This window comes from Humulus lupulus, chromosome 3, assembly GCF_963169125.1.
Source record: "Humulus lupulus chromosome 3, drHumLupu1.1, whole genome shotgun sequence".
NCBI lineage: Eukaryota > Viridiplantae > Streptophyta > Magnoliopsida > Rosales > Cannabaceae > Humulus > Humulus lupulus.
Genome location: NC_084795.1, coordinates 14,318,048 through 14,333,162, shown reverse-complemented (window position 1 = coordinate 14,333,162; position 15,115 = coordinate 14,318,048). Strand labels below are relative to the sequence as shown.

Genomic DNA, 15,115 nt, shown 5'->3' with positions numbered 1-15,115 from the left:
ACTAAGGTCTGATCTGATAGATATTTGTGGTCATGAATAATGAGGTTGGGGCCCTGGCCGGGGAGTTGGTGTAGAGTATAATTAATTAATGACACTATATTATTTAAAAAGAATATTATACTGTATTTATATATTGTGTGTTAGTTAGGGTTAATTGTTTTTATCTTTTTGTTCTATTGTTTCTATTTACTGTTTTTAAGAAGTAAATCTATAGCTGCTCTTCTTCTCTTGGTTAGTCATACCTAATCATATCATATATTAATTAATTTATGGGTTTACTTAAGGTTTTAACACTAACTATTGTCATTATATATAGATGAGAGAGTGCACATGACTCTTACCTTACGCCTTTGATCAAAATTCAAATGAACTAAAAAAGAAAAGAAAGCTATACTAGACTGAGTCATTAATTTATTCATTCAGCAGGAGAACGTGAGTTGTGAGGAGGATTAAATTATACGTTTTTAAATTATAAATAATAATTGATGGTGTGAAATTAATTAATTAGGAAAAAAAGTGTTAATCTATATATATTTAGATTTGGGAAAATTGTGGCATAAATACTCATTTTGTTCATTTTGTTGCTAATAAGTACCCAATTTTTAAAAATTGCGGCATAAATACTCATTTTGTTCATTTTGTTGCTAATAAGTACCCAATTTTTAAAAATTGCTGCATTAATACTCAAAATTCTACTTTTTAGACTCTGCCGTTGGTACCCACTTAACAGAGTTACTATTAAGGACACGTGTACTGTCCTGATAATTCTTCTTTTCTTTCACCTAATTAATTAAGAAAATACATAAAACTAATTAAAATAAAAATTAGTACTCTAAAGTCTTACATACAGATGACATCTGATAGTAAGTACTCTAAAGTTTCCTCTTGGACTTTTTATCGGGCTAAAAATAAAGCTAGACACATTATTGATGATACTTATTGTATTTTCTTAATTAATTAGGTGAAAAAAAAAAAGAATTATCAGGACAGTACACGTGTCCTTAATAGTAACTCTGTTAAGTGGGTACCAACGGCAGAGTCTAAAAAATGGAATTTTGAGTATTAATGCAGCAATTTTTAAAAATTGGGTACTTATTAGCAACAAAATGAACAGAATAAGTATTTATGCCGCAATTTTTAAAAATTAGGAACTTATCAGCAACAAAATGAACAAAATGGATATTTATGCCGCAAATTTCCCTTTAGATTTTAAATAAGTTTATACGAATGGTTCATGATTGGAAACGATAAAATATTTCACATAATAATTTTGGCTTAAAATAGGTATGAACGAGAAATTAAATTAAAGAGAGATTCGTTATTAGAATCAATCTCTATTTTTTGTCGGAAATTGAATTCAACGTTCCCTTACACACTCACACATCCAACTATTTAAGCTAGTCGCAAGTGGCAGAAACAACCTCTATGGATTAATTATTTTGAAACAAGGCCATTCAAAGTAGCCTCTTAGTTTTTTTAAAATATGAATTATTAGATGGGCATATATGATCTTAAATATGTTGAGAATAAATGTTTGAAAGGCTAAAAGTTGTTGTTGGGCATGGTCTACCACCAAAATAAATATATTTAAACATAGTGCGACTCCTTGGTACTCTGCTCCAAGCAGGATAGGGTAGAATGACTACCAAGCTCGTGTCTAATAACTCGGACAAGAGCGATATTTGATATGAACATGATTAGATGTTCGGTCAACAATAATGAAGATCTTACTAATTTTAGGAGGGCCAGTTAAAAATGAATGAGACACCATCCATTTGACCAGTTAGAATAGGCCAAAGATCCAACAAAGTGTTGCTATGTATTAAGGACGGCCATTCCTTTTCCCTTGTAAGAGCTTTGCCAAAATAGAAATTTCTTCAAAAATCTTGAAAAATCTCTTAATTATATGAGCGAGTTTGGTACAGATGTAGCTCTGTTGTTGCGAAAATTAACTGCAGTTGTATCGTGAGAAAAAACAGCTGTAGTTGTGTTGTGGAGAAAATTTACTAAGTATTTGGTAAATTACATATTTTAAAGTATTGTAAGTTGAAAAAATCACATCGGTATGTTATATTTGTTTTATTTTATTAAAACAAATTCACATGTTTAAATTAAGTATGTTTTTGATAAAAGACTAATAAAGTGATCATAAACAAAAAAAATATTATATTATATAATATATATTATTGTGTATATATATTATAATTGTACTATAATCTTGTTCATGATATAATCACAAATATGTAAAACTTAAGCTATCTCAAAATTCTCATTTTTTATGTCTTTAATTTTTTTTTTCCAAAAACATGAATTTGATATGTTTTTTATAAATTATAATTTAAAAATGCTATGATATATAAAAATAATTTATAGTATATAATAAACTCTATATTAAATTTATTGGTTTAAATTTACTAAAATAAAATAATATCTATTAAATATATATTATAAAAATATTTTTTAAACAAAAAAATATTTAAGAATTAAATATTATTTATTTTATTATAATATTAATTTATTTTAAATATTTTTATCTTGAGTAATATATAATAAATAAATTTATTACAAAAAAATTTCAAAATGTTATTTTCAAAAAAAGCTAAATACCAGGTCGGGTTTGGTTTATAATTATAAGGGTTTGGTTTATAATAATAACTTCTGCATAAATTTTTCATTAAGTTATTTTCTTATTATTTACCCAACACTATTATTACACAATTTTTTCAAAAGATAACTTTAACTTTTTTTTAAATCGGTCCCAAACAGGCCCATATACTTGCAAACCTTATGTTCAATTTTTCACAATATTACAGTTTATCTTCCTTAACATCATTAATTCAGTAGAGGAAAACAAGTCACAATTCCTTATTTTTGGTTGTCATGGTTTTACTGAAAATTTAAATGCTTTGCTTTGGAACTATTTTGTAAGAAAAAATACTATAATTTTTCTTTACTTTTTTCCATAATATAATTATAAAATCTATAAATTCTAAGAAATTACATTACATAGAATCTTCACGTTGTTAAAATAAATCCATCTCTTTTTTTTTAATTGAATATTCTAAAATAAGATAATAAAATCTTCCATTTTTTTTCCTTCCCTAAAATTGTAGCCAAAACAAAGAAAATAATCATTTATAGGAGAAATATAGTGGGAGCTTTATAATTATGTACATATAACATAAAATAATTATAAAAATCACTTACAAAATTTTATTTACAAAAATGCATTGGCATATCATCAAAAAGTACTGGATTTCAAAAATAATATACATAAATTGAAAATATTTCAGAAATCCCGAATTTTCCATTTTTCTGAGTTTTTAAAAGTAATATTTTTGTTAATTATGATGGTGATAAGCACAAAAAAAAAAAAAAATTAGAGCATATTATTTCATATTCATTTTAATTACCTCCAAAATTTATTTGATGAAACTTTTTTATCTTACAATAATGATTAGTTTTTTTTAGGTTATATTAAAACGTCTTATTGTAACGTTCCAAATTACCTAATAAGGCTTAGAGCCTTGATTATGGGGCTAGGATGACAAATTATGAAAATTATGTGCTTATGTGATATATTTGTTATGTAAGTTATACTATGATATGACATAATATGCATGTTTAGGTGTATTAAATATACATGTGGGTCCGTTTCTTATCATAATGGAAATTTTTGTAATTTGGCCCGTTACGGGTATATTTGGCATATATGCAATATATGTGTGAGACCACATTATTATGTGGATATATTCGAGTTACTTGGCATGAGGCGATACAGGGAGCAAGTTAACGAGACCAATACTTAACTCAGAGTGAGTCAAGGGGTATTTTGGGTATTTAGTACATTACTGGGATATTGGGTAATGGAAATGATTATTTGATGATACATTGAGAGTTAGTGAGATTAGAAGAAAATTCTGGGGATTTTAACTATTTTACCCTCGGGGGCGTTTTTGGGACCTCGAGCCTTGGGGTTTGTTTAAGGTTACTTAAGCCCTAAGTAACCTGTCATAAACAGTTGTACGTTCAACACTCTTGTTCTCCCACTCCCGTTCTCTCATTTTATGCCGTTAACATTTTCGAAGGAAACTCAAGTTTTAGGGCTAAGATTCAAGCAAGGTTAGAGTCATAACGATTTTAGGAAAGATTAGAAGCTTGATAGTCGAATGATTTAGTTGAAAAACGACATAATCAGAGGTAATTTAAGCTTTGAATTTCTAAGTTTCCGTTTTCTTATGTTTCTTGAGTTTTGATTTGGATTTCACGGTTTGGTGAGTTTTTGATCTATCGGAACCGTGTGTTTTGATGCTTGAGAGGTTCTAAGGGTGTTGTGTGATTGAATGGTGAGTTTGGTATGAATTTGGGGTGATTTTTTTAGAGGATTTTGGGCTGAAAAAACTGAGTTCGCGGGGTCGCGCTGCGACCCTCATGAACTCAGACGTCTGACGGTTTACTGAAGCTGGGTAGCGTCGCAGCCCTGGTCCTGAGTGTTTTGGGACTGGGCTCTCTGGTTGTGAGAGTCGCAATCCTAATAGGGTGCGTCGCGGCGCAAATGACAGTTTTTGGTCAATGGAGGTTTTGAGTGCGGGAACTCAAACCTTAGGGCTCGGGATCAATCCTACTACTCGGTTCAATAGAATTCGATGTCTCGGAGGCTAGGACTTAGTCCAGAAGCCTGTGTTTGCTCGTTATTGACGAGAATCTATACTTAGTTGTGACTAGGTTATCGCTAGGGGCTCGGGATCAAGATCGTGCTCGATGGTCGTTCTTATTTTACATTACACTTGGACCTGAGGTAAGAAAACTACACCCATTATGTGACGTACATGATTATGGCTTGGCTCGAATGTTGAATACAGTCTTGATTAGGGCGTTGGACCCTATAAATGCGCATGATTATGATTATGCCTGTGAATATTGATTAAATGTTGAGTGCTCTGTATATGGATATTTTCTATATGATGAATGCTTGTTAGCATTATATAATTGAGAAAGGCATTGACTTATCAGTTTAGGACGACAATAGTGCTAGTCGAAAAGCATTGATTTATTAGTCAAGGACGGCAGTAGCACTGAACGTTGTTAAAAAAACATTGATTTATTAGTCAAGGACGGCAATAGCACTGAACACTAGTTGAAAAGCACTGACTTATGAGTCAAGGGTGGCAATAGCGCTCTAAGCGCTGTTCGATATGGTTAGATCTAATCAAGAGCGCATCATACGCTTGTTCGACCCAATGGTCGTGGAAAATTTAAGCGCTAGGTATGCTGGGCCAGCTCCAAGGCTGGTTATTCAGAAGATAGGGCAATGGGCCCCAGGAAGACTTATTAGTCTCATATCTTAGAACTGGGCCCCAGTGTAGTTTATTAATCATATAACTTGGGCAACAGGCTCGATATGATTAAGTTAATAATTTAATTTGGGCATCTGGTCCCATATGACATTATAGTCACTTATATGAATGATATGCATGCATGAGTAGAGTTATTACTGCTGGACATGTTTATTATGATTTAGTAATGTATTATTAACTGCTTATGAGCATATTTAAGTTTTCTTGCTAGGCCACGGCTCACGGGTGCTATGTGGTGAGGTAAGGAGAAAGGAAAGCTGGACCAGCCATAGGTTGGAGAGCTTAGGTGACGATGTGTACATATGTGGCCGCTTGACCACGACGACTAAGGTTTCTCAGAGGAATTAGGGTTAAACCCTATTTTTGCTGCTTAGGTCGGCGGGTTATAACTTTTGAGTTGTAATGACTTTTTTTGGAACTGTAAATAACTTTCTAAGCATTTATTATGGGATCCCATATACAACTTAATGTATTAATGGAATATCCATTCCTTTTGACCGAATTTTTTTACCCAGGATCGTTAATCACATTTAGATGCACGTTTATGGCTCAATGACTCGTTTAGCAAGTTAAGTACTATTTAAAATACATAGTGTAACGATCTTGGCTAACCAGTGCGTTACACTTATTATTTAAGATATTTTTACGTTATCTTCAAACTTGTTTTAGGAACTAATGAGTTATAATAAAGTATACCAAACTTGGTATATTATTTTCCAACTAGTGTATATTTTTTGTGGTATGATATATCATTTTTTAATGATATTTAGTTTTTATCTTATTATACATAATGATAGTATATTATTTTGTATCATGGTATACAGGGCCGGCCCTGGCCATAGGCGGGCTAGGCCCGTGCCTAGGGCCCACCCCTACCCAGGGCCCAAAAATATCATGTAAACTCTTAAGTGTGTTCAAAGAAAAAAAAAATTAAATAAGGCCCACCCAACAGTCTTTCCCCTTCCCAACTGGTGTTCAAGAAAAAAAAATTTAAATAAGGCCCAGCAGCCTTTCCTTCCCAGCCGGCCCAATTAGTTTAAATAAATATAAATGTAGTGGTCCAACTGGACCAAAACGTGTGAGGCAATTCAAAGAAATTTTTTTTTTTGTATCAATCTTACAAACTTAATGAGGCAATTCAGAGAAATTAAAGTCTGCAGATGATGACTCTTTGAAGAATTTTTGTATCAATCTTACAAACTTAATGAAGCATGGTGAGATTTCAGATCCTGACAATGATGACCTATACCAAGAGTTATATATGTTGCGTCAAAGTTTACCAAACGAAACCAAAAGAGCTATCGATGTGTTGAGCTATATAAAAGAAGTGGATGGCAGTTATCCAAATGCTTCGATTGCTTATAGGATTTTTCTAACTATTCCGGTCACTGTTGCCCATGCAGAAAGGAGTTTTTCCAAATTGACCTTGATCAAATCTTATATCCGTTCAACCATGTCTCAATAAAGATTAAGTGATTTAGCTATGTTATCCATTGAAAAGGATATAGTTGCAAAACTTGATTATGCAAATTTAATTAATACTTTTGCATCTAAAAATGCAAGACGTATAATATTTAAGTAATAGATTGAAATTTATAAGTTTATGTAATGAATTATTGGTTTGGAATGTATTTATATTACTAAATATTAGTTTAATTTTATTTAAAATTACATAAAAAAATTACATATACAAAATTGCCTATTTTTTTCAAATTTATTAAAACCATCTTAGGCCCATTTTTTTTCAGGGCCGGCCCTAATGGTATATACATTTTAATGGTAATATAGTATATACATTTTTTGAGTAATAATTTTGTAAGTTTTGTTGGTATATTATTTTTCAACTCAGTATATGTATTTTATGGTATGATATATTATTCAATAACCTATAAAAAACGAAAAAATAAATAAAATAACTTTAAAATAAAAACTAATTAAACAAAACAAACATACATATACTATAATATTAAAATATTTAGAATAAAATAGTAATTTGCTAAATGATATATTTGGTAATATATAATATTAAAAATATGATTATGCTATTTTACTACAAAATTAAAAAAAATAAATATTTACTTACTTTCACACACTATTAAGAATCATTTTGCATCAAAACCCTATAAAACAAGTCACACCAAATCCCTATAAAAATAAGTCACATAATGCTCTCGCCCACTGCCACCAAACATTAGACTTTGACAATGGTTTTTTTAATCAACGAAACCGATGTCTCACTAACATAAAACATGGTACTAATCAATTAAATCATTTAATTTTAATACCTAAAAAAAAATCAAAATTTGCATTGAGGTTAAACCACTGGTGTGTTGACTTTTATTTTTCAACATCATCTGATTCAGAATGGCCTCCTCCCCATCTCTTTATCCTGTTTTCAGCTTTAGAAGCCTGCATTTCATTCATCCCACATTTGAGCTAAATAATTTACCATTTTTTTGTTCAATTAATTTCTCAAATATATGTTGAAATATTTACTAATAGGTGATTTTGATTTGAAATTAAATAAATATAAAACATTGGTTCCATAAAATTAAAATTAAAAATAAAATAATATAAATATTACCTCTGTGTTCCAATTGGTTTTGTAAACCATCCAAAAGAGAATACAAGTTTGGAGCACTGTCCCAGACAGCATCCCATACCAAATTCCCTGAAATATACATAAGACAACAGCAAAGTTTTAAACAACAGATTGCTGCAAGAGTTGTTCCTATCAAACTAGCCTTTTTTGCTTTTGACCTCTTCTGATCCGAAGAAATTCATTCTCTTTTTCTTATCTCAACCATTGAAGAAGTTTCGGGTAGTAAATAAATAGAGACCACCACTTTACAAATGCAAAAATAAAGACATCTTGAACTGATTTTGATTTTACCTTATGAAATAGGCTTTTAGCTTGCAAGAACATGAGATTGAGACTCTGACAACTTGGAATAAAGTTTTAATATATAGGGGATTTATTTAGAATTTGATTTAGAGACTCTAATATTATAATAAAAAAGTTAAAAAATGTAATTTTAAAATATAATATTGTATTTTTGCGAAGAAAAAAAAGTGTTAAAATTCTTTAAGAAATTGCTTACCCTCACACCCATGTCGAGCTTGTAGCCCAATAAGAGGCCCAATGGGATTCCAAAAATATAGTAACTAGCAACGTTCACATATGCCACAACTGCTTGCCACCCAGCTCCAATTGCAACTCCTGAATTTCCCAATTCCCACACAATGAGAAAATCAGAGGGAATTATAAGAGCAAATAAAGGCAACTATATGACTAGGATAGGGTTTTGGGATAGTTAAATTGAGTAGTGATGATCATATATGATATCTTAGTTTGTAATTCATATTAGAAGAGTCAATTTAAGTTGAATTTATTTGTTATTACCAGATAAAACAGGTTGAACGTCGTTAATGACAATGCAAGTTGCTAACACGGGAGTGAGTTGCTTCACAAGAGCTTTAACGTCAGTATCGGTTGAAAATAGAGAAGGATATTGATTACGTGTGAGTATCAAAATTAGCGATAGCACCAATCCAAACATAAACGAAGTTACTACTGCCACAACCATCGACATTTTTGCTCTTCTTGGATGAGCAGCTCCTAGCTCATTTGACACTCTCACACTGCAAACATATGTACTTAATTTAATCAATCTTCTATTAATCTAACATTATTACACTCTTAATTACAAATCTAAATTAATTTTCTTTTATATTAGTTGAATTGGCAACAGAAGTGTATGACTCAGTTTTCTTATTGTCCTTTAACATAATATCAGACTGACCTTATTGCTGCGTTAAAGCCAAATGCTACCATAATGGTCCATCCTAGTATATTCATGCTGCAACAAATAAACAAACTATTAGTATTAAACTTATATATATATATATATAAATTAGGCAACAACATTATATGACAACTCATTTCATTATATTATACGACAACTTAGTTTCTTTAATAAGTTTAAAAGTTACCAAAATGTATTTTAAATAGTAAGATATCATAATATAATATAAAAATAACTAAATAGTATATTAAGATGTCTACGAATAAGTTTGGAAGGTAATCAAAAGCAACTGAAACAATATGATCTAAAAATAAAGTTTTTGATAAAAAAAAAGTGACAAATTAATATCTTATCGGTATTGTAAGCAACTAAAAAATAACTTTTTACAACTCAGAAAAAATAAAAAATTTTGGGAAGCTGAATTTCCCAATTTTTTTTCAAAATCCAATATATTATGCTGATGTGGCACCGATATTTATGTAAATATATATTGGTTGAAGGTAGTTTTATAAATACTTTAGAATTTATGTTTATAATTGTAAATTTCCCATTTATGGAGATTTTAGTATTCTTCTCTTATCTCATATAATTTTTTGTATTTTACTTTTTATAATTTTATTAATGTATTCTCATTAAAAAAAATTTAGACACATTTTATATAATTTATGATTTTATAAACTAAAATATTTATTTGCCGTTGTATATATATATATACCTACACACTAAACATAAGTAAGATCTTATTAGCTGCGATTATTTTAATCTAACTAATATAGTATTTATAAACTTAGTTTGGAGTTATTTTAAAAAAAAAACAAATTCTATATTTTGGCATTAACCGAAAATATATTGCATATTTTTTAAATTTGAACAATAACATAATATATCATGTAAATATTAGTTGCTTACCATATTGATAGGGCATCGACTGAAACTTTTGCATTCTTTAGATATCCGGCAAATAGAATGAGTGCCATAAAGTACCACACTTCCAAGCTGCGGAAACAATAATGTAAAAATGTGATATAAAACTAATATATACTATAAATTAGCCTATAATGATTATTGTAATAAAGAAAAGAGATTTCACAAATATCATCAAATTATTTTTTTTAATAAAAATAAGCAAATCATAAATTAAATTGTTAAATTATGTCAAATGTGGCGAGACTTAGTGAAGCTAAAACTTTTATAGTTCCTTACTTTATGATGCCATTCTTTTTACAAAATATATATAAAATAATTTTTTACAAGGTATTATTTATGTCCGTAAAAAGGAATATATGTAAGTAGGGTGGCAATGTGGGTAAAAAAAACATATTGTATAATATAAAGTTAATTAATTTGTACATACTATTTTCATAATAAATACTTTATTTTACTATGATTTGAAATTAACTAGCAGTATTAAAAAAGAAAATAGAAATTATATATATGCTTTGAATTTAAAATAATAATAATAAAAAACCTATTTTAGAGGCACCACATAAAGATTTGATAAAATATGATAATTATTATTTGAAAAAAAAAGCTGTCATCATATGTGTTTTGAGAAAGATATTTTTAAAATAAAGAAAATGAAATTGTGACCATTTGTTTTTTTTTTTAAATAAAAACGAAAAATTCCTTCTTATTTACTCATTAATGTCAACATCAATCAGAACAAAAAAAAAACAATGACCTTGCCGATTATTCTATTCCAAAATTCCAAGTTGACATGTTAAATTGGATGGATTGGAATCATTCCTTATCCCAAATGCAAATGCAAAGACAAGAAAAGTCATAAATAAACCACTCAAACCCGGTTCCCCAAACCGAACATAATGATATTGACGAGAAAAGATAGAGTTTAATCGCATGACATTTTGTTTTTATATCATTCTAATAAGGATTTATATACTTTGTGTCTTGTCCTTTATATTTTATCATATTACTTATTACTTATTTAAATAATATATTTTTACGAATTATTTGTTATTTTATAAAATAATTTAAAATAGATTTTAAATGTGAATTTGATCGACATTTAATAAATTAAACTTATAAATAATTTATCAAAATAATAATTCAGAATAAAAATAGAATTATTTTGCTTAATAATTGTGTTATTATATTCAATTTTTTATTTATCAAAATTAAATTTAAGAGTCTATTTAAAATATTTTACAAAATTCAAGATCGAAAAAATAATTGATCAAAATAAAAAATTTTAAAAATAATTTATCAAAACATAAAATCTAAATAAATAATATTATATTTACTTTTTTTTTTGTAATTAGTTAATATTATGTTCAGTATCACAACAATACTTTGTCAAAATTTTGTTCTTTCATATTTATGCAAGGGGTCTACATTCATTGTTATCATGGTTTTATGTTTTTCTTATGTATACAATGAATATGAGAAGAAAAATTGATTTTTGCTTTGTTTTATACATTTTCAAATAAAGCTTTACATAAATTATTGTTTATAAGAGAGAAAGCAGATGAAAAATAATAAATTATAATTTGTATTATAAAATATATTATTTGCACGTCGAATTCTACAGACAAATTTAATATATATATTATGCGAACAAGCAATTTAGTATTTAATTAATATTGTTTTTATACTATACATTATAAATTTCTCGAAATTATACTTTTCTACAAATTTTAATAAAATAAATTTATAAATTTTTTTATCTAAAAATATTACCAAATTAAGTGTATATGTAAAATTGTATTATATATTATGTATTAAAATTTTATTTAGTAAAATAAGCTACTAAGTTAGATCTAGATCAACAAACAATAAAATAATGCAAAGGGTTACAATCAAATAATAAATATAAAATAACGCAAAAAAATTGTATATTATCTATTTGAGTATTAATTAGAGGTGTTAGTAGTGAAATTGGTGCAATAAAATATTAATATTGCACAAAAAATATTATGTAGTATTACTAATTAATTTATTACATTAAACATCTTAAAGAAAATTTTATGAATATTTTATTTTAAAAATAAAAATATAGAATAATTGACTGCTTTTGAGATAAATAATTCATTATTTTTGAATGAGATGATATTTGACTATTATTAGCGTGGGACATGAAAAAAGCGATACTACTTTCAATTTTCTTTCTTTCAAAAAACTTGGTTTTAAGTAAAATAAATTAAAGCCTAAGTAAAATAAATTAAGGCCTGTTGTTTGGTAAAATAAATTAAGGCCTAAGTAAAATAAATTAAGGCCTGTTGTTTGGTAACACTTGAAAAAAATAATTTTTTATTTAATTAATTAAAAATTTGATAATTAAACATAAAATATATTTAGTAACTTTATTTTTATTTATTATTTTTTTAAATTTTAATTAAAATTTAAAAAAATTTGAAAATATAATTTTTTCACTTTCAAAATTTTTTAATCCATTATTAATTTTTTTTATTTAAATTAGTACCTCATATTATTAAACAAAAAGTAAAAATAAAAATTATCATATACATTTATTATTTTTTATTTTTAAAAACAAAAAATAAATATAGCTACCAAACATATTTTTATTTTTTACAATAAAAAAAAATTCAAAAACTTTTTACCTTCCCCAAACTATATTTATCAACTAATTTCTTTTTAAAAAGACTAATAATCTTGTCTCACCAGAGCATGACCGCCGATGCGAGGGACAACCTTACAAAGCCCCATATATTCTGAAAAGCCAGCCATGAAAACCCGGACCAAGCTCGACCACAACTCCCACTAAACACATAAACCATCTGAACCACCACTATGAACCACCACGACAAGTTCAACACCACGGCGGCGCCAACTAGTCCCCAGCCAAGCTTCAGCATGAGAAGCCAACTAAAAAACGTGTGAAGAACCAGAGCAGCTGCAGCTATGGCCGCCATGACCATGATCTTGCTCTGCGCCTGTAAGAACTTCGCTATGGGAAAGTTCATAGCGTAAGCGAATAGCTGAGGTATCATCCAAACGGCGAACCTCCCGGCCGCCTCTGAAATCTCCTCCGTCTGGCCAATCAGTCTCAAAAGTTTCCCAGCAAATACGTATATAGAGCTTAAGAAAGCTCCCGTGGTTAAGAGAATAACCCAAGACCTTTGTAGATACACGCCCAACATATCAACCTGACCCGCCCCGTAAGCTTGCCCGCATAGGGTTTCCAGGGCGCTTCCCATGCCAAGCTGAGATCCATTAAACAATCAATGAAATGAACTTATGTGAACTAAACCCAAAAAAGTGAAAGTGATGAAGTTTTTTTTTTTTTTTTACCATGACGCCGAAGGAAAAACCGGCTATGACGGAGTTCTCAACGGAGACAGCGGCGAGGGCGAGGGTGCTGACGTGGCCGGCAAAGAGTTGGGTGACGGCGCCGAGGGAGTAACGGCATATGGAAGTGAATACGGCGGGGCCTGCTAAGTACCAGAGCTTCTTTGATTCAAAGCAAAATTGTTTGAAGAATTCGCCGGCGCCGTCGATCGGAAGAGCGTCGCCGGCTTTGTTGAAGGTGTTTTGAGATTCATCTTGTACTGTTCTGGAAGAGATAATCAATGGTCGTTCATTGTCGTTCTCCATTTTATTATATGCTATTTTTTTTCAAGTATGTTGGGATTCGCTTAATATATATTTTCGAAAATATATATTTACTGTAGCATAATTACTTTTTCAGTTTTTATTACATTAAAAAGTAAAGGCAAAATTGTAAAATGCAGGGTTCCATTTCTTTCATGTCTACCAACCCATTTAATGCGGGTCATCATAATATCAAATATTCAATGCTCTAATTTAAGTTGCACGAGACTCTGGTAGGTTAGTACCACACCTTGGTTCCCACTTAAAATTATTCATAGTTAAAACTATGGAGAAATAGCAATTTTCCCCCTCAATTATAGGTTTAGTCGAATTTTGTTCTATGAACTATTTTTTGTAGCAATAATATCTTATAAACTATAGAAATCACTGCAAATACGCCTATTTTGTTACATTCTGTTCATTTTTTTTAAACAGTTTGTTATGTAATCACATTACATGCATAATTACAATACGAGAGTCTATTTAGCTAATTAAAATTAATGAAAATTAAGTTTAATGATGTTAAATATATAAAAATTAATTCTAAACATGCACATACATATTTTCAAAATTTATCATTATATCACTATATATATGTATGTATTTGTCTATTTGAACTGTCAAATCCTGCCATATTAGTGCAAATTCAGTGCTGCATGAGCAAATTTTTTTAAAAAATGAACGAAATACAATATAAGGGTCACATTTACAATAATTGTTATAATTTAGGTGGGATTTTCGTCACGAAAAAATGTTCAAGGGGCAAAACCCTATAGATGTCATAATTTAGGGAGAAATTTTCATATTTACCCTAAAATTAAATACACATCATAACGTCTAAAAAAATGTGTGTAATATTTAAGTGTTTATCTAGCAATACTCTTATATTATGTTTGGTAGAGGGGAAAAGAGGGAGGAAAGAAAATTTTGGAGAGAGAAAAAAAATTGTATGTTTAGTATGGGGGAAAATAGGAAGGGAGAAAAAAATGAAGTTGGTCCCACTATTTTTTCCTCTCCAAAATCAGAAGAGAAGTGAGTGGAAATTTTTTTTGAGCATTATATTTGCAACCCAAAGTTTGATTAAGATACACCATTTTTATTAAAAATTAATATATAATATATATTCTTTCCAACTTATGCTCACATTTCTCTTTTTTTTTTCTTTGTCATATTCTAAAAAATACATGTAAATTAAATAAAATTTAAATATTTAAATAAAAACTTTAAAACACAAAGAAATATAAAAACTTGTTAAAGTAAGAGTTTTTTTCTAAAAAAAATTATACATTATCTTTTAAAAAAAATATGAAAACAAGATAAAATAAAGTTATTGAAATTAACAAAATAAAAAAAAGGAAATTAACGAATGTTAACAAAAATATT

General features: G+C 28.8%; 1 protein-coding gene across 1 annotated transcript; it reads right to left on the bottom strand.

The window, feature by feature from the left end:
- Nucleotides 1-7,415: 7,415 nt before the first annotated feature.
- Nucleotides 7,416-13,774, bottom strand: LOC133822169 (protein DETOXIFICATION 29-like). The gene is made up of 8 exons (XM_062254413.1): nucleotides 13,433-13,774; nucleotides 12,803-13,344; nucleotides 10,073-10,159; nucleotides 9,161-9,217; nucleotides 8,761-8,999; nucleotides 8,459-8,577; nucleotides 7,942-8,028; nucleotides 7,416-7,766 (listed from the first exon to the last, which is right to left on the bottom strand). The coding sequence occupies exons 1-8, from the start codon at nucleotides 13,733-13,735 to the stop codon at nucleotides 7,695-7,697; spliced, it is 1,506 nt and encodes a 501-aa protein (XP_062110397.1). The 5' UTR covers nucleotides 13,736-13,774; the 3' UTR covers nucleotides 7,416-7,694.
- Nucleotides 13,775-15,115: the final 1,341 nt, after the last annotated feature.

Bases quoted from the DNA above. Each gene is read 5' to 3' on its own strand.
- LOC133822169 (XM_062254413.1), bottom strand. From the start codon at position 13,735: ATGGAGAACGACAATGAACGACCATTGATTATCTCTTCCAGAACAGTA. The intron at 13,345-13,432 runs GTAAAAAAAAAA...AATGGATCTCAG, and splicing joins GTTTTTCCTTCGGCGTCATG to CTTGGCATGGGAAGCGCCCT. The intron at 8,029-8,458 runs GTAAGCAATTTC...TGTATATTTCAG, and splicing joins AGCTCGACATGGGTGTGAGG to GGAATTTGGTATGGGATGCT.